At 31.9% G+C, this 22,342-nt stretch overlaps 2 protein-coding genes and 2 long non-coding RNA genes across 4 annotated transcripts; all 4 read left to right on the top strand.

The window, feature by feature from the left end:
• The first annotated feature begins 2,479 nt into the window (after positions 1 to 2,479).
• LOC118063224 (uncharacterized) lies at positions 2,480 to 3,356 on the top strand. Its single transcript, XR_004689878.2, has 3 exons — positions 2,480 to 2,789; positions 2,873 to 2,907; positions 3,076 to 3,356. It is a non-coding gene; the product is annotated as an uncharacterized lncRNA (long non-coding RNA).
• Positions 3,357 to 6,894: 3,538 nt separating this feature from the next.
• On the top strand, positions 6,895 to 8,247 carry LOC118063225 (uncharacterized). Its single transcript, XR_004689879.2, has 3 exons — positions 6,895 to 7,238; positions 7,329 to 7,363; positions 7,964 to 8,247. It is a non-coding gene; the product is annotated as an uncharacterized lncRNA (long non-coding RNA).
• Positions 8,248 to 11,574: 3,327 nt separating this feature from the next.
• On the top strand, positions 11,575 to 14,639 carry LOC118063226 (BTB/POZ domain-containing protein At5g66560). Its single transcript, XM_035077204.2, has 4 exons — positions 11,575 to 12,062; positions 12,163 to 12,232; positions 12,328 to 13,605; positions 13,895 to 14,639. Exons 1-4 carry the CDS (start codon positions 12,025 to 12,027, stop codon positions 14,477 to 14,479), a joined length of 1,971 nt encoding a protein of 656 aa, XP_034933095.1. The 5' UTR covers positions 11,575 to 12,024; the 3' UTR covers positions 14,480 to 14,639.
• A 3,933-nt stretch (positions 14,640 to 18,572) lies between these two features.
• Positions 18,573 to 21,229, top strand: LOC118063227 (cold-regulated 413 plasma membrane protein 2). The gene is made up of 5 exons (XM_035077206.2): positions 18,573 to 18,655; positions 18,975 to 19,181; positions 19,498 to 19,605; positions 19,701 to 19,771; positions 20,762 to 21,229. Exons 1-5 carry the CDS (start codon positions 18,582 to 18,584, stop codon positions 21,013 to 21,015), a joined length of 714 nt encoding a protein of 237 aa, XP_034933097.2. The 5' UTR covers positions 18,573 to 18,581; the 3' UTR covers positions 21,016 to 21,229.
• Positions 21,230 to 22,342: the final 1,113 nt, after the last annotated feature.

Here is a 22,342-nt window from a genome sequence, read left to right as displayed (position 1 = left end):
TGATCTTCGTTTCTTTTTCATGGAGCAGCGCCAACTTTAGATTGAAGTGTGATTCCATCACACTGCAGATGGGAATTGTGGCTGAAAGGATCAGCTCATAATGTGAAATCAAATTATAGTTTTCACAAGTCATAATAGAAAATGCATATATATTCAATGTCCTCGTAGCTTTAACCGACATATACTCTTGTATTTTTCAAGAGCATTAATGATGCTTTCCCCGCATTTATTATAAGGTAAAGTTTTATTCTACTCACGCTTTATAGGGCATATGGGATAGTGGTAATTTATTTTTTTTAAGTATATTTTTACTTGAAAAGACATGAAAATATTATTATTTTTTATTTTTAAAAATTTATTTTTAATATCAACATATTAAAATATTCAAAAAAATAAAATAAAAATCAAAATTTTTGAATAGCACTGGTTAACAATACTCTCAAACACTCCCTGCACACACTTGCTTCTGTGGTGGGGATCATCAAAAAGCAAGATAAGTGGGAAAGAAAGGAATTAAATTCTCTAATCTCTGGTTTGCTTATTTTATAAGATATTTAGATTTACTGGAATTGAATTCTATTCCAAATATCAAATCAATTCTATAGTTTAGAATCTTTTTTAAAAGTATTTTTGTTTTAGAAGAAGTTGATATATTAAAAGGGCTAACTAGAATGTAGCGAAAAATAAGATACACAGAAGAAAAGTAGAAAAGAAAAGAAAAGAAAGAGAATTACAAAAACAGAAAGCAAACACCAAAAAAAAAAAAGGAAAGCCAATAGATACATAACCGAAAAAGATCATCAAGATTGAAGGAGCTGATACGTCACGTTTAAAGCCTTGATTTGGTGTTAGACCAATATATAATACCTTCAGGCCCTATAATTAAAATAGTGTCAGTAGCTATGAAGAACTTATCTGCAAACTTGAGCCAATTTGAGAGGCGATAAAGAATTAAGGAGAAACTATCTTCGAAGGTCACAATTCTATCATTGAAGATTATCTTATTCCTCATAAGCTATATGCTCCAGCTAACACAATAAGAAAGCATAGACCAAGCCTTACGCTAGAATTTTCCAAATATTAGGTTCGACCACTGATGTAATAGATCATCCACACACAACAGGGAAGACAACCACTAATATCCCCCTAATCCAAGAATTTCATCCATAATTTCCACACTGGTCTACAATGGAGGAGAAGATGATTTGAAGTCTCAATCTCATTTTCACAAAAAATACAAAAGGCTTGATCAACTAGGATTATATTACGGCAAAGTAAGAAATTCTTATTGCATAATCTATTCTAAACAACTAGCCAAAGAAAAGATTGAACCTTAGGAGGGACCACTTTTAGCCATATCAAAACCTTAAAAGTTCTAAGCCCTAGATTCACAATTCTGTTAATAAATAAAAAACAAGTTTTAACTGTACAACCTCCATCTGCTCACGAGGACCAAACTTTCTTATAAGAAGTTGTTGCCTTTAGTTGAAAGCTTTCTAGATATAAGAGAAGGTAGACAACCTATTCAGTTTTGAAGAGGAACAATTGTCTCCTCCAAGCTAGCTCCCACTTCCATTCCCCTTGCTCCTAATTTTCCATATCAACAATTGTGGCATTCAGTTCAGTGGAGATAATATAGAGTCATGGGTAAATGACTTTCAATGGAGAGCTATTAAACTAAACATCAGACCAAAATCAAGTTAGAGAGTCATTTCCCACTACAAATATGTAGTTATTGGCTAAAGTTAAAGATACAAAGTTTGTTTAAGTTATAAGAGATGTGATGTCCCTCCAGATATAAGACAATCTTCTACTAAAAATAGTTGAATATAAAAAATATTATCTTCTTTCATAGCTCATTACTAGAAAGAGAAAGCCTCCAAATCCACTTGAAAAGCATTGCTTTATTCTTAGCTATTAATGACTCAATCCCAAGGCCACCCCTATCCTTATCTCTAACAACCACACTTCATTGGACTTGGCAAAATTTTCTTATTCTGACCGTTCCCGACCATAAGAATTTGCGTTGGATGGAAGTAAGTAAACGACACACACCTTTTGGCAAAAGAAAGATAGACATGAAGTACAAAGGAAAGGAGTTTAACACGCTTTTGATAAGGCAAATGGGACCGACTATACTTAACATTCTTCCTTTCTATGAAGTGAATTGTTTTCAAAACTTATCAATGACGGGTTTCCATGTTGAAATACTTTAAACTGATTTTTTAAAGTATTGATTTGAATTTATTTGAAATTCAATAGCTAAAAAATAACTAAACATAAATTCAATGAAAAACCCTCTTATTTACTACAATATCTCCCTTTGAATTAACATTAAAAATAATATTTCAAAATTAGTTATTCAGAGTTTTGGAACTTTCGTCCATAGGAAGCACTCGCATGAGCAATGGTAAAATAACTAACTCGTTAAGTATTGTCTTCTAGCCCGAGCATTTTGTGTTTCTAGAAGGTATCTTATGCCAATATCACAGTGGATACTCTGTTTAACATACAGTATAAGAGAGAGAGAGAGAGCAGCATCGATAACGTACAAGTTCTTGCGTCCAAAAGAACTAAAACGTCCATGGACTGCAACATGGCAACGCGCAAGCAAATTAGCAGTGATTATTCCTGCGGTGGGTGTGGCAACGACCTCCCCGGGGGCAAAGATAAGGGAGAGCACAGCAAGAGCAAGTCATCGCCGGGGTGTGTCATCATCCTTAACGATGGGACAGCTGCCGAGCAACAACCACATAGAGCTTTATCAACTTCAGCTACCAAGGCTGCAGGTATATCTGCAACTTTTGCTGTGAATTATACTAAAAGCCTATTCAAATGGTTAATTTCTTGTAAATATCTTGGTGTTTTTCAGATGGAAGGCGTCAGCGCAGATGGTGTTGTGTTTAGGTACGTATTTTAATGACATTGCATTGCTTATCATACTTTATATGATAGATTATGCGTGCAATTAGTGACTCATCCAAGATTTTTATGCCCCAAGTTTTATTTTTATTTTATTTTTTATATAGATCAATTTATTTTAAAAGGTCTCCTGATGTTGCTCTCCTGTTGCAGTCGCTCGGAACTCCTAAAGATGAACGCTGGGGAGAGAGTACTACGTTACAATAAAGAGTAATGTTGTGTAACTTGTGTTTGTTCATGAATAATGGATACCGTTGCTTGCTTCTACCATTTATGTCCAAGCTCTGCTATATATCTTCTGATTATGGTCAAGGTCGCATCGGCCAACCTGGGTTTTCTCTTATTTTCTTCTCTGAATGTATGGAGTAATTAATAAAGAATCAAACTTTACTACTCTCTCTAGGGTTTTGTAAGGTTTTTGGATGATTTTTTCATGCGTTTTGTGCTGTGCAATCTTCTTTTAAAAAAAGAAAAACAAAACCCAGTTGCCTTTTGAGAGGCAAAAGCCATGCGAGGTTATATGGAAGATGAAGGTGCCCTCGCCTCGAGGTGGTGGAAGGAGGAGGTAGCGCTCGTTCGGGAGTGCTTTTTTAAAATGTTTCTGAAAAAATTTAAATTTATTTTATTTTTTTATGTTAAATTAATATATTTTTTGATATTTTTAAATTATTTTAATGTATTAATCTCAAAAATAATTTTTTAAAAATAAAAAAAAATATTATTAACATATTTTTCTAAATAAAAAGTATTTTTTAAAAAAATAAAAATCACATTCCCATACACCTTCATGATTTTCTCTCATTTCTCGAAGTAGCAACAATGTGACCCACCTCCCTTATATAGCCCAAGAGCATAGTGGCCTGAGCTAGGCAAATATTTGGCTTGGATCTTGCTGTCCTTGAGCGCAAGAGGACTAGAAAACACGAAGAACACTAACAATTGTGTGTCCATAACGAAGCAGCTTGTTATTAAAAATATTTTTTTAAAAAAAAAAAAAAATATTTTGTTGAATTTTCAAGCAATTTCTTTTTTTTTTAAAAAAAAAAAACAATATTTATCACTGTTACAAGTACCTCTCGGTCCGGCAAGTGAGATCTAACTGTTTGTTTTCTTTCTATGCATAGCCACTATTTCTCCCATTACCATAACCATCACCGTCACTGTCGCTTTAAGTCTAAAGTTTTTTAATTATTTGATAATTATCACACTACTCCCTAATCACATCCTCTTCTTTTTTTCTTTTTCTTTCATTCAATTTCAATGTCTGCCTTGTGGATGGTGGATACCCTCCTTCCATCCTTTTCTTCCCTTTCCTGGACTGTGTAATTCCCTGTTTATGATTCATGCCTTGCATTCTCCGTCGGGCAGCCATTGTTATGGTGCTGTAACCTCCTAATTGGTGGCCCGTCTAGGAGGGGATTGTCTTGTGTCTTCTATGCTTTTCGTCCTCTTTCAACACTTTTGATTAGGATACTATTAGCCTCCAAAAGGAGAAAAATAACGGTCCCAAATTATTATCAAATCCTTCTCTTGCTTTCCTGTGAACAACTTTGTTTTTTTTGTTTTTTGTTTCTTTTTTTTTTTGGGGGTTGGGGTTTATTTTATTTTTTTGGTTTGGTTTTTATCTATAAAATAACTACATTAGAATTTTATAGAATATAAAAAATAAAATCAAAATCAGTTCTAACTGACTGGATTCGATTTAGTTATTTTATATTATAAACCAAAACTTAACCAATCAGTTTTGATTCAGTTCAATTATTTTATATTAAAAGCAAAAATTATATTGTTTTTTGTGTTTTTTTTTGGATTCTGATGAAATTAGTTTCAGTTTGATTGAGGTTTTTCAGTTTCAAGCTTATGAAACTAAAACCGAATCCGAACTGAATATTTTTTTTAAATATTTTAATCAGTTTAATTGGTTTTTTTTTTGTTTTCATGATTTTTTTTTTTTTTGGTTTAATTAGTTTGTTGATTTTTTTACTCACCCCTATCCATGAGATATCTTTTAAGAATTGTTTATATCTTTGTAGTGGATTTCTTTTTTAAAACAAATTATTTAAAAATATATTAAAATAATATTTTTTTTATTTTTAATATTAGCATGTCAAGATAATCTGAATACAAAAAAAAAAAAATTTGAAACAAAGAAAAAAAATTATTCTTTGCAAAAATAAATGAATTCTAAATATAAAGATAATGTGAAATATATGTAAAATCAATAATTAAAAAAATAAAGATTAAATTTAATAAATAAAATAAAATGTTCTTGAGAACAAAAGAGAGAGAAAAACGAAAAATCAATCGATGTGAATTGTCATGAATATCACCACAACAACCAGCACATCAATTGCGCTATCACCACACATTTCAAACGACATAGAGTTTGAATGTTTTTTGCCACCGTATGATGCAACATGCCTCCAACTACTTGCTGAAACATTCATTGCATGTGCTAATTGCATTTTCTTTTTTATTAATATTTTATATTTATTAAAAGAATAAATTGCTTTTTATTCAAGTTGATTAGAACTGAAAACCATAATGAAAATACAAATTTACCTCCTACACATAAGTTTTAAATTTTTTATTTTTAAAAGCAATATAATTATTTTATTGTGCTAAATAAAATAAAAAAACAAAAAGCCTTTAAACCGCATGTTTAAAAAAATTGCCTTCAAGAATACTCAAGTAATTCAACTATTTTTGAAAAGGATAAAAGAAATACAATATCCTTGTATGTCAATTTATCTTTTTTTAATTTAATCGATAATAAATTATTTTATCATTAAAAAAAATATAAAAAGTCGATTCTACTCTATGAAAATACAATTTTGCACCATAAGTCTGACATATTTGGTTGTTAAGATTAAGGACAAAAACATTAAAAAACAGATCTTTTTAGTTTTCTTTAATGATCTTCTTTTGTTTTTTATGGAACAGCACCAACCTCAGATTGAAGTGTGATTCCATCATCACATTGCATTTGGGAATTGTGGCTGAAAGAAGCTGATAATGTGAAATCAAATTATTGGCTGCGCCACCGCAAGTAATAATGTGAAAACATATAGGAGGTGTTCTAGTAAATAATAAAAGTTTGAGGTTAAAGAATTATTTTTTTAGTTTTAAGTTTGAGTTATATAATTGTTAATATAATTATCATTGAAAATTTATATAATTATTAATTTTAAAATTTATAAAATTAATTAAGATATATGAACCCGAACACTCACGTTAATAATAAAAATAATAATATTAAAAATGAAAATGAGGACTATCGGTGATAACTCATGATTATGATATATTTATTTTCTAATATTTCTTTATAATTTTTAAAACACAATTTTTTCCTTTGTGATTTTCATAAGTCATTACGGAAGAAAATGCATATATATTCAATGTCCTCATAGGTTTAACCGGCATATACTCTTGTATTTTTCAAGATGTAGAGCATTAATGATGCGTTCCCGCATTTATTCTACTCATGCTTCACAGGGTATTGAGATAGGGATGGAGATTCTTTTTTAAAGTATATTTTTATTTTAAAATATATTATAAAAATTTATTTTATTTTTAAAATTTTATTTTTGATATCAATACATCAAAACGATTAAAAAATTAAAAAAATATTTTAAAAAAAAACACGGTATAACAATATTTTCAAACACCCCTATGCATACTTGCTTTCATGGCGGGAATCATCAAAAGCAAGATAAGTGGAAAAGAAAGGAATTAAGTTCTCTAATTTTTAGTTTGCTTGTTTTATAGGCTATTTAGAATTACTGGAATTGAATTAAATTTTAAATTTTTTAAATCAGTTTTTAAGTTTAGAATCTTTTCTTAAAAGTATTGATTTAAATTGCTAAAAAATAACCAAACATAAATTAAATGAAAAACCCTCTTATTTGCTCCAATAATTCCCTTTGAATTAGCATTAAAAATAAGATTTCAAAAACACCCTTAACATGTCTTCTAGCCTGAGCATTTTGTGTTTCTAGAAAGTATCGTATACCATCACAGTGGACACTTTGTTTACCTTACAGTATAAGAGAAATTAGGAAGCAGCATCGATAACATACAAGTTCTTGCGTCCAAAACAACTAAAACCATGTGCTACAGAGTAACGTGCAAGCAATGCAATAAATATTCCTGGGGTGGGTGTGGCAACCACCTCGCCGCCGTGTATGCGGGCATAGAGAAGGGAAAGCACTGCATGTGCAAGCCATGGCCGGGGGTTGTCATCCTTACGGAGGAGACAGCTGCCGAGCAACAACCATATAGAGCTTTATCAGCTAATTCAGCAACCAAGGCTGCAGGTATATCTGCAACTTTTGCAGTGAATTATACTAGAAGCCTGTTCAAATGGTTAATTTCTTGTAAATATCTTGGATTTCTTCTTTTTTTAGATGGAAGGCATCGTCGGGGATGGTGGCGTGTCTAGGTCAGTATTTTAGTGACATAATTGCATTGCTTATCATACTGGATATGGTGGATTATGCGTGCAATTAGTGACTAATCCAAGATTTTAATCCCCCAATTTTTTAATGGTGGCACGCATGAATTCTGTATTATCTACAAATTTTATTGTCAGCAATAGCTTTGCAACTAGTGGGATTTCATGATCTTTGTATCAGATTCAAGGTATCAAGTAGATAATGTTCAGAGCTATACATATGCATGGTGAGGTCTCATATAATTTTCTCATTTATATTTAAGTATTCTTGCATCATTTTACACCTCTCCAAAATTACATGCATCGTCTCCATGTATTGATTACTGTGATTGATTTTTTATATATATATATATATAATCAGTTCATTATTGTAGTGGTTGAAACTGAAATCATCATCAATGGTGGTTACCGAACATGGAATCTTGGCTTTACATTCAATTATTAATGGGACATGATGTGATATAAAAAAAGAAGGAAAAAGATTTAATCTTTTGATTATTTTTTATACAAATCAATTTATTTCATGCCCTTTCTTTTCCTGTCTTCTTGGCGAGTAAAAGGTCTCCTGATGTTGCTCTCCTGTTGCAGTCACTCGGAACTCCTAAAGATGAATTCTGGGGAGAGAGCACTACGTTACAATAAAGAGTCATGTTGTGTTTGTTCATGAATAATGGATACCGTTGCTTGCTCCTACCATTTTCGTCCAAGCTCTGCTATATATCTTCTGATTAAGGTCAATGTCGCATCGGCCAACCTGGGTTTTCTCTTATTTTCTTCTCTAAATGTATGGAGTAATTAATAAAGAATCAAACTTTACTACTCTCTCTAGGGTTTTGTAAGGTTTTTGGATGATTTTGTCATGCGTTTTGTGCTGTGCAATCTTCTTTAAAACAAAAAAACAAAACCCGGTTGCCTTTTGAGAGGCAAAAGCCATGCGAGGTTCTGGGGAAGATGAAGTTGCCCTCGCCTCGAGGTGGTGGGAGGAGGAGGAGGAGGTAGCGCTCGTAATATTCTCATTTCTCGAAGGAAGCAACAATGTGACCCACCTTCCTTATATAGCCCAAGATCATAATGGCCTGAGCTAGGCAAATATTTGGCTTGGATCTTGCTGTCCTTGAGCGCAAGAGGACTAGAAAACACGAAGAACACGAACAATTGTGTGTCCCTAACGAAGCAGCTAGCTATCATTCTGATGTGCATTTTGTCTGATGATTAGTCACCAAAGCACGTGAATGTAAGAAACAAGGGGCTCCATAAGTCCACTTTTACAAAAACATTATCCATTTTAGCCCTTGCCTTTCAAAATCCATTCAGCTGCAATTATTTTGTCTGATGATTAGTCACCATAGCATGTTTTTTTAGAAAATTTTATTTTAATAAGTCCTTAAAAAAAGACATTTAAAAAAATAATTTTTATAATTGTTACAAACACCCCAGACAAGTGAGGTATGCGTGTTTATTTTTTTATTTTTTTTATAAACACTATTTATGTCATTACTGTCCTTTTATATCTGAAGTTTTTTAATTATTTGATCATTACCACACTACTCACTAATCACATCCTCTCCTCTTTTCTTTTTTTTCTTCCTTTCTTTCAATTTCAATGTCTTCCTTGTGGAGAGTGGATACCCTCCTTCCATCTTTTCCCTCCCTTTCCTGGACTGTATACTTCCCTGTTTATGATTGAAATCACTTTCTCCTTTTTTTTTTTTTTTTTTCCTTTCATTTAATTTATTAATATATTTTCAAGAATAAAAATCAATTTAAAAAATAACTACTATCAGATTTAAAACTCAAGCAGGGTTTATTTAGTAATGTGGTTATAGTTGCTTTTCAAAATATTTTTCACTTAAAAATACATCAAAATAATATTTTTTAAAAAATTATTTTTGATATCAAAGTATCAAAAACACTTAAAAAAATATTAATTTAAAATAAAAAAATAAAAAATATTTTAAATTTTTTCTAAAACACTTCTGAAAAAAAAAAAAAAAGGGTTTAATGTCAACATCATTAACTTCTTAAGAATAAAAGTCAGCTACTAAATTTGGTGAACTGTGAAACTTGATCAGAGTTTCAACCAAATGCCAACACATGTCCTTCTTAAGTTCATAAAGCTCTATTTTAAATCCAAAATATTAAGAACTTAATGATGTTTAATGAGACCAAAATATTAGTAACAACGGGAACCTCGTTGCTGTGGTCAAAGCCACAAATGTGAAATGTGACTCTTTTAGACAGTTCAAATTTAGCTACTGCAACCAGCAGAAACATTTGTTTTTCTTACTGCCATATCAGTCATTATTATAAAACCTAGCTAATTCAAAGCTGCATACTTCTATAAAAAAAAAAAAAAAATACAAAACTTAAATCGACTCTCGCATATAAAACCTAATTTGAATTAGCTATAGCTTGACTTAGAGGTGCACGAAAAAAATTAAAAAACTGATTAAATTGAAAAAATTAGAAAAAAATAATCGAAAAAACCGAACTGTAAAAAAAACCGATTAAAATTTTAAAAAAACCGAACGATTTCAGTTTGGTTTCAATTTTATAAGTCTAAAACCAAAAAAACCGAAACCAAACAAAAAAAACCGAGCTAAATAAGAAAAAACCGAATCAAATAGTGAAAAAAACGAGCTAAATCGATCCAAACCAGAAAAAACCGAGCGAAACTGGTTTTGGTTCAGTTTTGGGCTTTTTTTAATTTCAATTTAGTTACTTTTGTTTTTTTATAAAAACCAAACTGAATCGAAAATGATTATCTCTAACATGATTGATCACTAAATTAACCAACCAAGCTAACTAGTTTGAAATGGGTGTTTGGTTGATCGTTTAAACAGAAGTTTTTTTAAAAAATTAATTTATAATTTTTTTTCTTTCAAATTAATTTTTGTAGTATCTTTTGAATTGTTTTAATTTATTAATATCAAAAATAAATTTTTAATATATTTTTCAAATAAATTTTTTAAATAAATAACAACTACCGGTGTCCCCCGCACACGGAAGATCGCTAATATTAGCTGTTGATTGATGAGCACATTTATGGTATAACCATTCTGAGTCAAGTCATCAATATGGTCATAAATGAAGGTAGGGTGAGACGGCAGATACGATGCCCTAAATGAAAGTGAGCGCCATGTTTTCAGACCTGGATTTCAAGGAGTGGAGAACCATTACTGTCAACAAGCCAAGAAATTCAAGAAAATCAGCCAAAATTGAAATTGTGGAGTTGTTTAATTGCTTCTCCTTTCGTGTGGGTCATCGTCTCCATGTGACCATTTAAAATCACAGGATGAATCTCAAGTATGGACCCCCGTTTATGAATTTAATCTTGGACGGCATATATTTCAAAATTCCTCCCTCTCGTCCCTATCGGGTAAAGCTCTGATTCATGGCTTGCATTCTCCGTCGGGCAGCCATTGTTATGGTGCTGTAACCTCCAAATTAGTGGCCCATCTTGGAGGGGCTTGTCTTGTGTCTTCTATGCTTTTCGTCCTCTTTCAACACTTTTGATTAGGATATTATTAGCCTCCAAAAGGAGAAAAATAAAGGACCTAAATGATTATCAAATCCAATTATTATATCATCTTTCTCTTGCTTTCCTGTGACCAACTGTTAAGCCCGTGAGTCATCGTTTATTAGCGTTAAATCATTGTTTTTAAAACGCAAGAACAAACCAGCTATAAATATAAAAATAATATGAAATGGATGTAAAAATATATTAAACTCCAAAAAACCCAATTAAACTCCTATCTGAACGAGTTTAAAAAATCATTTATGTCTAAAATTATATATTTATGAAGAGTTTCTCTCTTGCAACTTCTTTTAGCATTTGAATTCTAGATAATAATGTAAGGAATAAGCTCGCTTATCATTTAAACTAACACCTCCTCGAACCCTTCAATAATATTATAATTAAGATGCTTTGAATTTGAGTTAATAATTAAAAATTGTTCCTTTAACTCTCATTTTAAATACCCACCTAACATTTGATTAAACAATTAGAGGTGGGCGCATATTGATCAAATTTCTAGACATTAAATCATTTAAAAACATATAAAAATTTAATATTATTTTAAACAAAAAACATTTTTTCAAAAAAAGTGAGGCTCCAATAAGGATTAATGAATAAATATAAACAAATATACCATAATTTACGCAAAAAAGCCCCAGTTGGCAAGCAATGGATGATGATGATGGTCTTTTTAAAGTCTAAGAAAGAAAATTCTTCCAAAAGACTTCCTTTCTACTACAAGAGAAGGAGTTTTGAGTTGGAGTGGTTAAGATTCTGATCTCATTCAAAGATGAAAAAGCAAAAGAAATTTCGATTAAAAAAAGGAATGATGGTGTTACTGGAAAAACCCTCCATGGACTTTATTTGTCCGTTTTGAGCTGTTGGATTCCCAATCTCTCTTTCCTTGCTTTGCCACTCTGTTGTCACAGAGTCAGAACCCTTTCACCACACTATTAGTTTAGCCCTAAACATAAACTTACAAGAGACATCCAGACATTCTGTCCTATCATTCATTCTCACGCCTTCATGCCAATAACCTTCAAACACTCCTTCCCTCTCTTCTCATGGATCTAGCTTAGTTTTTGAGAAATTTCCGTCTCACAAGAAGCAGCAGGTTTTCTTGAAAACTAAAATGGCAGCTGAGAAGCCTAGCTCTAAAGGACAAGCATGGTTAGTTGATTAGCAATGCACAAATTAGTCTTTTCTTGCCCATGTTTCAAACAAAGACTGAATGACAATTTCTCCAATGTTTTTTCTTTCTTTCTCGCAGGTTTTGCACAACTGGGCTGCCAAGTGACATTATGATTGAAGTAGAAGATATGACCTTTCACCTCCACAAGGTAAAGCATGGCCCTTCTAGTTATATTCCATGTTCAAGTCATTTTCTTTCTCGCTTGCTTACTAGTGGCTCTGTGTTCTCTGTCTGGCGGTTTAGTTTCCTCTTATGTCAAAAAGCAGAAAGCTTCATCAGCTAATAACAGAGCAAGAAACCCAAAGGAATGACCAACAAGAACCAGAAGAAGAAAGAGATGAAATTGAAGAAATTCTTTGTCAGATTTCTCTCCTAGACTTCCCAGGCGGCTCTGAAACGTTTGAGATGGCTGCCAAGTTTTGCTACGGCGTAAAGGTAGACTTAAACTCATCTATCATCGCTCCTCTTCGCTGTGCCGGAGAGTTTCTTGAAATGACGGAGGAATATTCAGAAGATAATTTAATTTCCAAGACAGAGAGGTTTTTCTCTCATTCTGTACTCAAAAGTCTCAAGGAGTCAATTAAGGCCTTAAAATCTTGCGAGCGGGTAATGGCACTCGCGGAAAGTTTAGGCATTACAGAGAGATGCATTGATTCCATTGCCTCCAGAGCATCCTCTGCCGATCCAGCCTTGTTTGGCTGGCCGGTTAGCGAAGCAGCAAATGAGAATATCAAATCTAGTTCCAATCAGGCCCTGTGGAATGGGATTGAATCCGCGGTACGTAGAAAAGGAGGTGGTGCTAGAAGCAATAATGCGGATTCTTGGTTTGAAGATTTGGCACTTTTGAGCTTGCCATTGTTTAAGCGATTGATTTTGGCCATGAAAGTGCGAGATCTGAATCCGGAGATTGTAGAGAGTTGTTTAATGTACTATGCCAAGAAGCACATCCCGGGCATATCAAGATTAAACAGGAAGCCTTCTTCTTCATCATCTTCAATTGCTTCAGAGGGTGGACAGAGGGAAGTGTTGGAGACTATTGTTTCCAATCTTCCATTGCACAAAGGTTCTAGATCTTCCACAGCTACAAGGTTCTTATTTGGTTTGCTAAGAACTGCTAACATACTAAATGCAGCTGAAGAGTGTCGGTCCACTTTGGAGAAGAAAATCGGGTTGCAACTGGAGCAAGCTACACTAGATGATTTGTTGATTCCTAGCTATTCATATTTGAATGAGACATTATATGATGTGGATTGCTTGGAGAGAATTCTAGGCCACTTCTTGGATGGACTTCAAGAAGAGGGAAATGTAGGTGAGATTGAAGCCGGCGAGGATGGTGGAGGTAGCAATGTGAGATCACCCACTTTAATGCTTGTTGGTAAACTAATTGATGGCTATCTTGCTGAGATTGCATCAGATGCAAATTTAAAGCCTGATAGATTCCATAATCTTGCAATTTCACTACCGGAGCAAGCTAGACTCTTTGATGATGGCCTCTACCGAGCTGTAGATGTCTATCTCAAGGTAACAAATTCCCCATTATATTATTTATATATTTAATTGTGCAATGAGATATTACAACCAGGAAAGCAGTTTTGCAAATCATAGGCAGATGAAGTTGTTTTGTTGTCACTATCCCTGAGATTTAGCACTACGTTAATGCTAATTACAAAATCCTATCGAGAAAAATTGCAGTATATAGTCAAGTTGTTTTGTTGGTACAATCCAAGACTCAATATTCTGTTATAATAATTACTGTAAGGAAATTTATGCTTCCCAGCAATGAAGTCTTGTTTTTTTTTTTTTCTTGAAGGCACACCCATGGATATCAGAGGCAGAGCGGGAGAAGATATGTGGAGTAATGGATTGTCAAAAGCTCACATTAGAAGCGTGCACTCACGCAGCACAAAATGAGCGGCTGCCATTGCGTGCGGTGGTTCAAGTTTTGTTTTTCGAGCAGTTACAGCTGCGCCATGCAATTGCAGGGACATTGATTGCGGCTGAAGCTGATCCTGCAAGGCCATCCATGCTAAGACGAAGGGAGGAAGAGACAGAGGCAGAGGCAGAAGCAGGGGAGGAGGTAGAAGCAGGGGCAATGCAGGAGGGTGGCAGCAACACTTGGAGGGCAGCAGTGAGGGAAAATCAAGTGCTGAGACTAGACATGGACAGCATGAGGACTAGGGTGCATCAGCTGGAACGAGAATGTTCAACTATGAAGAAGGTGATTGATAAGATTGACAAGGAGGGTCCGCGTGGTAACAATGGAGGGTGGAGAGGGTCGCTGACAAGGAGGTTTGGGTGCAAGTTCAAGACCCAAGTTTGTGATTCTCATGAACAAACGGTTGTAAATGCTAGGAAGGGAAGACAGCAGCAGCAGCAGCATCCCCATCAACAATAGATGATTCACCATGGGAGCAGGAGGTCTTGTTATTAGTATTCATTTAATCCAAATCACACTGTGCAGTGGTTGTCCATAATTTATTATGTTTAGTCCATGCAAGTTGCTTCCACTTGTGGTCTTGAAAGATGGGGGAATAAAAGTACGATTTTTTTCTCAAGGGTGATACTGTTCTAGCTCCAATGATTTTGTTGATTGTCCAGATTGCACATCTTCTAAGGTAATGCCTTCTGGGCATCACAGAGCATGAGGGACAGAGTAAATTGCAGGTTCTTTCCATAAAGCTGTGTGTAATCTGAACTCTGAGGTCAGTGATCACTCCCAACAGAAGCTAAGGGACCCAGTTTATGTTCAGTCGTAGATCATTAAAAGCATCAAAAATCATCTCCTTGTCTGTCCCTTTTCTATCATAGACTGTTCTTGTTTTGAACTGGAAGTCAAGGTGAAGATGACACAAAAAACTTGTAGTGTTCGAATTTCCTTGGATTCATGATGATGACCCAAGTTTAGAGCAATGTGGAGTGCTTTCTGTCCAAGAATCATTTGGCTCACCACTTCTTTCGAAAGGAAAACTTGAAAACGAAATATGGTACGGACCCCTTTCACATAGGGTCCCACATCTTCTTTCGCCTTCTCCTATTGGCGATTAAAGTGTCTCATCTTTTCTTTTCTTTTTCTTTTTTTTTTTACAGTACATTTGCTAAGAATTATTTCTTGCCTTTGCAGCTTTTTTTTTTTTTTTTTTTTTTTATCAGATTCTTAAGTTAAATGGTACGATAGCTAGTGAGATGTTCCCTCTGTATTTGGGATTATGAGAATTATATTTAATAGCAGTTGTTTGCAGTTATTTTTTAAAATATTTTTATTTTAAAATATATTAAAATAATGTATTTTATTTTTTAAAATTTATTTTTAATATCAATATATCATAATAATATAAAAAATATAAACAAATATTTTTTTTAAAAAAAAAAATTTAAATTTTAACAATCCCATTTAAATTTGCAGCTTATCATTCAACACATGAAATTTCTTATAATATAAATTTACTTATAAGAAATCATATTTATTCTCTTCCATTTGGGTTATAAAACCTACCTCATTATTTGAATTTATTTAATTTTGTAGTCCTTAATTTTTTTTTAAAATAAATGCAATTCATAATGAACAACTTTTTTGGGGACATCCTAAAATAAAAACATGGACAAAGCTACATCCAAATTTTGTCTGAAATGTTCAAATTCATCATGCCTCTACGGACTTTCTCCACTCATCAGTTATTCAATGAACTTATCTAATTTCTTATTGAAATCAATTTTATAAAGTTAAAATTTAAGCTTAAAAAATAAATAATATAGCCATCCATGAATTATAAAATTAAAAAAAAAAATCACCCTCGCTATCTTAGTTTAGTTTTTCTTAGACTCACTAAGAATATAAACTATAATTTTTTAAAATACAGAAAATAAATATATATAAAAATAATTAAATTATAGGAATATTAAAATAATTTCTCTAGTTAAAAAATAAAGTCTAAACTTCAAACTTTATGAATAAATCATAAACATTCTTCCATGAATCATAAGATAAAGTACAAATATTGTATTAAAAATAAAAATTATTACTTTATTGAATAATTATAAAAATAGATAAAAAAAAAATCAAATCAAAGACTGGTTTGGTGATGAGGAGAGTGAACCCATCACCAGCCTACACATCCACCGGACTTCCATCAACTCAAATAAAAATTCAATCCAACCCAATTAGATGACATTGGGTGACAAATGTATTGGTTGAAATGATCGTTTCCATTTACATTTCTGGTAATTATTTAATTATTTAATTTCTTATCTTAGTTCTTACCTCTTCTTTTTATTTCTATTGATTTTATATCATCTATGCATTGCTAGCTAGAAATTTAGTACAAGCATTCACTACGTGCATTATCTACAAGTTGTTAACAAATTAATTTATTATTTAAATATTTAAATGGAATTCATTGAGTTGGTTTTATAAAGAATAACAAAAAATATTATCTAGTTTTGAAAAAACAATTCTTAAACAAAAAAGTATTAAACTTGTTAACAAATAAACTAAATAAATAATTATGAGAGACTTTAAAACCTTCAATGAGTAACCACCAATTCTTACTTAATAGATTCACTATGGAAAAAAAAAAACCCATAATATATATATATTGTTTCTGAATCCATAAAAAATAAAAAGAATATCTCTCTCACACATACTTTGTGTCTATCTCTTTTATATTAATTAAGTGTCGGAATTTACTCATAATTTTCTTTTTAATAATTATCATTTTAAATGATGTTATTCTATTTTTTTTTATTGTTTTTATAACTTCACAATACTAACCCTCTTTATATTTTCTTTGAAATTAAATTTTCAATATATTCTAAATATCATAAATCTAAGTGTAAATATATTGAAATTGAATTTTCAATATATTCTAAATATTTAATCAAGCTTTTTTTCAAAAAACAATTATAGCATTAACAAGTCTCTTACTAATTGATACATAAAAATAGTGTTTCATGTTAATACTTGTCGATGAACGACGTCACTTTAAAACTAGGTTATTACAATACTAGTTTAAAGATAATTTATATATAAAAAAATAAGAAATTACAAAGATTTACAACCTTTTTTGGAATTAACTATCAATTTAAATCTTAAGAAGTAAAACATAAGGAAATGATGAATGACATTAATTTCATATTTGATTTTTTATCTTAATATTTACTTTACTATACTTTATGTATGGTTTAAAATTTCTTTATTTATATTTAACATCTTGAAACTCTCTCTCTCTCTCTATATATATATATATATATAACAATTAGTTTTTCTCTTCTCCACATTCTTTTCCTTGGCACCTTAATTAGTTTTTTTCTTTTAAAACCATTAATAATTTTAATTTATAATGAAAATTTTGATTGTTTATTCTGATTATTTTATTTTTAAAAAAGCAAACTATTTGTTGTCTATTTTATTAATTTTTTTATTTTAGCAAAATAACATATTGTTCATTGCGATAGACAAATTATCTTTTATTAGAGAAATTCTAAAATTAAGATTTAAGTTTTTAGACTTCAAGAATTATTTTCAACTTGTTTTCATAAAAAAAAAAACCCCTAAAAAACATAATAGAAATCTCAATAAATATATTTCTAACCATAAAACACCCTCTAATTAGTTTATAAATCCAAATAAACCTAATCAAATCAAAATTCATTAGTCTAATCAATTTTTTGTAAGATTTAAAAAACATTTTCATTAAACTTTCATTTTTAAGACAAACATGTTAACACTAAACTCAAACTTTTTTATACTCTTTCTCCTCTCTATTTTTTAGTGATTTTATCTTTTTTTTTTTTTAAATATCTAGAGATTAAAAATTATAACAAAATTAAGGTTTTAGACTGAAATGTAATAACTTAAAACAACATGTAAAAAATAATGTATGCTTTAAGATTTTAGGGATTAAATTGAAATTTTAATACCTTTTTAAAAAATATTCTTTAAATCTTTTTAACAATAACTTAAGATTCTATTTTATAAAGCAAACTTTAAGTTAAAGTCAAAATATTCTATTACATAATAAATATTCAAAGAACATGTAAATAGAAACAAATTGCAACATTTAAAATCATTTCAACATAACTTGAAAAGATAAAATTAAAAATAAATGAATTTTAATGGTCGAAGATTTCAGCAAACTAAAAGGAAAAAACCAACAATGAATAATGGAGTGGAAAAAAATATAAAAACACCATATCCTCTTTTATGTATTTACATGGTCAAATTTTCTTTATCATTTATCTCCTTTTATTTTATATTATGTAATATTTATGGATTATTTTATTTGTTAATCTATTAAAAAAAAAACTTTAAATAATTTATTTAGATATTAACTCTAAATTTTAAAATTCGAGCTCGAAAAAAAAAAACGATACCAGCGACACCAGAGTGGTCTCCAAATTCCAAGTAGCTACAGCAACACAAATGGGCCTTGACCCAATTCACAAAATGGGCTTCACTCCTAAGAACATTTCACTTTCGCCACCTCGTCAACCATAGTACCATGCATCATTCTCCGAAACATAAGCCAGTTCCCAAGCCACGTGGGATAAACAACAGCGTTCTCCGGCTACGCAGGTAATTCCAAGAGTCAGCCAACATGACAGAAGCAGTTGGAGGAGATCCGAAGCTTCACTGATTGACTCAAAGGGGGGAATTTTCCAAACTTATCGAGTTGATTTCCCTCGAAACAAGGGCCCCCCACCTTGTCAAACCACAAAATTTGCATCGGTGTCATTGGAATAGATCCATTGAAGAGACCAGCTCATAAAAAAGGACCTCGTCTTCCATATCCTCTTTGCCACCACCACCACTACTGTTTGCTTCTATTGTCTGTTTGTTCTTTAATATCGTATCTTTATTTCACATTGTGGGCCCTTTTGCTCTCTGATTTTAGATCTAGAAGGAGAGAGGAGAAAAGAAAAATGGGGAGGATGGAGTTTTTGAAGATGAAGACTGATGATGAAGTCAGCGGTAATTTAATTGAGTCCGATGTCAATGAGCTCAAGGTTGCTGCTAAGAAACTCATCAAGGATGTCGCTAAGCTTGGTGGCTTGGGGTTTGGTACCTCTTTTCTCAAATGGGTTGCCTCCTTTGCTGCTATGTGAGTCTTTTTTTTTGCTTAATTTTGTAAAGTTCATTTCTTGATACAATATACAATATACTTTTGTTGAATTTCTGCTCTGAAATCTGAGAACACAGGTAATGTAAACTAAGGATCGCATATACTCTGATTGTTTTTTGTCTAGTTTATTTGGGAATTCATTTTGCTCGTCATAAACTGGGCTTTGATCCAAGTAAATGACTGTGCCTGATACGTTTTATCTGCAATCTATATGAATCTGAACCCCATCTATTCCCATTGCGAGTGTTGAATTCTTTCTGTAAATAATAAACTTATTATTAGGTGTTCTGTGCAGTTATTTGTTGATATTGGACCGGACAAACTGGAGATCCAACATGCTGACTTCACTTTTAGTCCCTTACATTTTCTTTAGTCTTCCTTCTGTACTATTTAACTTCTTCAGGTGATAATCTTCTGTGATATTTAACCTTTTCACTTCGATTTATTTTGGTTTTATCTTCTACTGAGCTTGATTCTATGCATGTCCAAATTATTCAGAGGGGAAGTTGGAAGGTGGATTGCTTTTGTTGCAGTGGTTCTCAGGCTCTTCTTCCCACGACATTTTCCAGGTTCAGCCCAAATTAGTTTCCTATTGATCTTAGTTTTTAGCAGAATGCATTGCTTGCTTGTGTAGCCTTGCCATTCTTTTTTTTGCACCAGCCATCATGTTTGACAGGTAGAAAAGTTATTGAGAAAGAGAACCTAAGTTTTCCGGATTACTTGAAACATTTTTAGAATTGTATTTCCCAGGTGCCAAAATTGATCGGCACATCTGAGGCTAGGCTGTTTATTCTATTCAACATTTCCTGAGGTTGACTGAATTCTTGTGTGAGTTAAATTATCTAATCAACACACTTCAAACTGTAATTTTGCTATTTTTCCCATTCAATGTGAAATTGCAAAGGCTAAGGATAGTTTGCAGTTCCCCGATACAGCCTGTGAACCCCTAGCTCCATCCATGCTCTCTCTCTCTCACACCCCTACCCACCCGTACGCTTGTAGAGAAGAAACAATCTCATAAACATTATCTTTAAATTCATATTCCCATTTGAAGACTATGATGGTTCTTTCGCTCTTTGGATCAACTGTTAACTAATACAATAACAGTGGAGGTTCACCATTTCTTTTTCCGCAATTTGATTTCTTATTGCTATATGTTGATCTGTTAGATTAGAGATGGAAAATTCGATTTGGTGGCTTAACTGATTTTTGTTTTGTCATTGAAATTGTGCTATATTCTCCCCCAAATACATGGATTCCACAATAGATTTTCATTCTTGTTTCAGTATACTTCCAAGTTATGACATGTAGAAGAAAGCTGTAAGATATTTCAATATGTGAGACAGCTGTTCATGTGTGAAAACTTGCTGTATCATTCTAAATTGTATTTCTTGTAAATCTCTCTATTCACCACAGCTGATACTCTGCAACAAAATACGTGATGCTTCATGACTGTAATAACTATGTACCTACTGCCTGCACTGTTTGCTTTGTGGACTGTAACTATATCTTTGCTATTGTCCATTGATGGAATACTCTCTGATCATTGCCATGTACAGATGGGCTGGAGATGCCAGGATCAATAATTCTTCTTCTGGTTGTGGCTCCAAATTTCTTTGCACACACCTTGAAGGAGAGCGTGGTCGGTGTCTTCATATGCCTTATCATTGCTTGTTACCTCTTGCAAGAGCACATCCGGGCATCTGGTGGATTCAGAAATTCGTTTACACAGCCCCATGGAATATCAAACACTGTTGGGATTATCCTTCTGATAGTTTATCCTGTGTGGGCACTAGTGCTTCACTTCTTGTAGGCACATTAGCCTGCAGATTGGAGCAGTGAAACTGTGACTATACTGCAAATTAAAACATTCATGCTGTGTTTAATTTATATGTTAGATATCAAATAACACTATGATTTGGTGTGCATCGACAGCCGGTTGTTCATAAATTCTATTGAACTGTGCTTCTGTTTGCAATAAAAGAACTTTCGCATACAGTTGATGTAAAAGAACTGTTGATTGTTCACTATTTGTCAAGAGTATGATCTATGGATGCTGGAAGCCTCCCTTCTCCCTCCTAAGTTATATTGCAAATGCAATTTTACTCATTTTAAACCTGGATTTGATTAAAATTTGAAAAAAAAAAAAAAACAATTGAGTTTGTGGCAATTTCATAGAATCATTATAAAGTCATGTTATAAAACTCAACTCAACTTGGAAATGAAGTACAGCTTAGTTAGGTTAGTTTACACTGGATCAATCTTAGAGTCAAGCCCTAACTTTTGACTTGGTTTTTAGGAATGCATCGACTTGTTTTTTAGATAACTTTTATAATAAGTGATTTAAAACAACATTTTTTTAAAAAAATATGATTAGTGTGATTAATTGGAATTTAAATATGTGTTTGGTAAAAAATTATGGTTTAAAATTTATGTATAGCAAAAAAACATGTATAAAATATTTGGTGAAAATATAATTACGATTGTTTTTCAAAATATTTTTTTTACTTGAAAATACATCAAAATAATATATTTTTTATTATTTCTTTTAAAAATTATTTTTTATGTTAGCGCATTTAAAATAATCGAAAAACACCAAAAAATATATTAATTTGAAGTAAATAAAAAAATTAAAAAATTTTTAAATTTTTTAAAAAAACACTTTTTGAAAATGCAAAAACAAACAAGTTTTATAAAACTTAATTAAAAAACATATAAAAACTATTACATAAAAATTACATTTCAAATTTAATTTTTTAATAGGTGCCATATAAAATACCTTTACTTTTATTTCACCCAAACATAAAAAAAAAACAAACCAGCCTAGCCTAAATCTAGTTGATCATATTAGTTGTTTTCATTAATATCTAGGTTTTACAGGCTCATTCAGAGTTTGAATCATGAGTGCTCAAATTTACAAGCTCAGATTCTTTTATATTGGGCCAGAGTTTGCAAGACATTTTTAGGAAAGTGGTAAAGGAATCGAACTAATTCTGGATCCTTGAGCCCCAATCTCTATATAAAATGTTTTATGTAAGCTATTTTTAAACACCCCTTTAATTCAATTTATCTTTCAATTTCTTATTTCTTTCTTTACGTCTTTTTTTTTTTTTTTTAATTCTAGCCCTAATTATCTAACC

The sequence above is a fragment of the Populus alba genome, chromosome 7 (assembly GCF_005239225.2).
Source record: "Populus alba chromosome 7, ASM523922v2, whole genome shotgun sequence".
NCBI classification, from domain to species: Eukaryota; Viridiplantae; Streptophyta; class Magnoliopsida; order Malpighiales; family Salicaceae; genus Populus; species Populus alba.
This window is presented reverse-complemented; position numbering and strand designations above follow the sequence as displayed.

What these genes read in the sequence shown, in the direction of transcription:
- LOC118063226 (XM_035077204.2), top strand. Translation starts at nt 12,025, where the DNA reads ATGGCAGCTGAGAAGCCTAGCTCTAAAGGACAAGCATG. An exon ending in AGCTCTAAAGGACAAGCATG is followed by an intron (nt 12,063 to 12,162) that starts GTTAGTTGATTA and finishes TCTTTCTCGCAG; the next exon opens with GTTTTGCACAACTGGGCTGC. An exon ending in TGACCTTTCACCTCCACAAG is followed by an intron (nt 12,233 to 12,327) that starts GTAAAGCATGGC and finishes CTGGCGGTTTAG; the next exon opens with TTTCCTCTTATGTCAAAAAG.
- LOC118063227 (XM_035077206.2), top strand. Translation starts at nt 18,582, where the DNA reads ATGCATCATTCTCCGAAACATAAGCCAGTTCCCAAGCCACGTGGGATA. An exon ending in AGCGTTCTCCGGCTACGCAG is followed by an intron (nt 18,656 to 18,974) that starts GTAATTCCAAGA and finishes CTCTGATTTTAG; the next exon opens with ATCTAGAAGGAGAGAGGAGA. An exon ending in CTTCCCACGACATTTTCCAG is followed by an intron (nt 19,772 to 20,761) that starts GTTCAGCCCAAA and finishes TGCCATGTACAG; the next exon opens with ATGGGCTGGAGATGCCAGGA.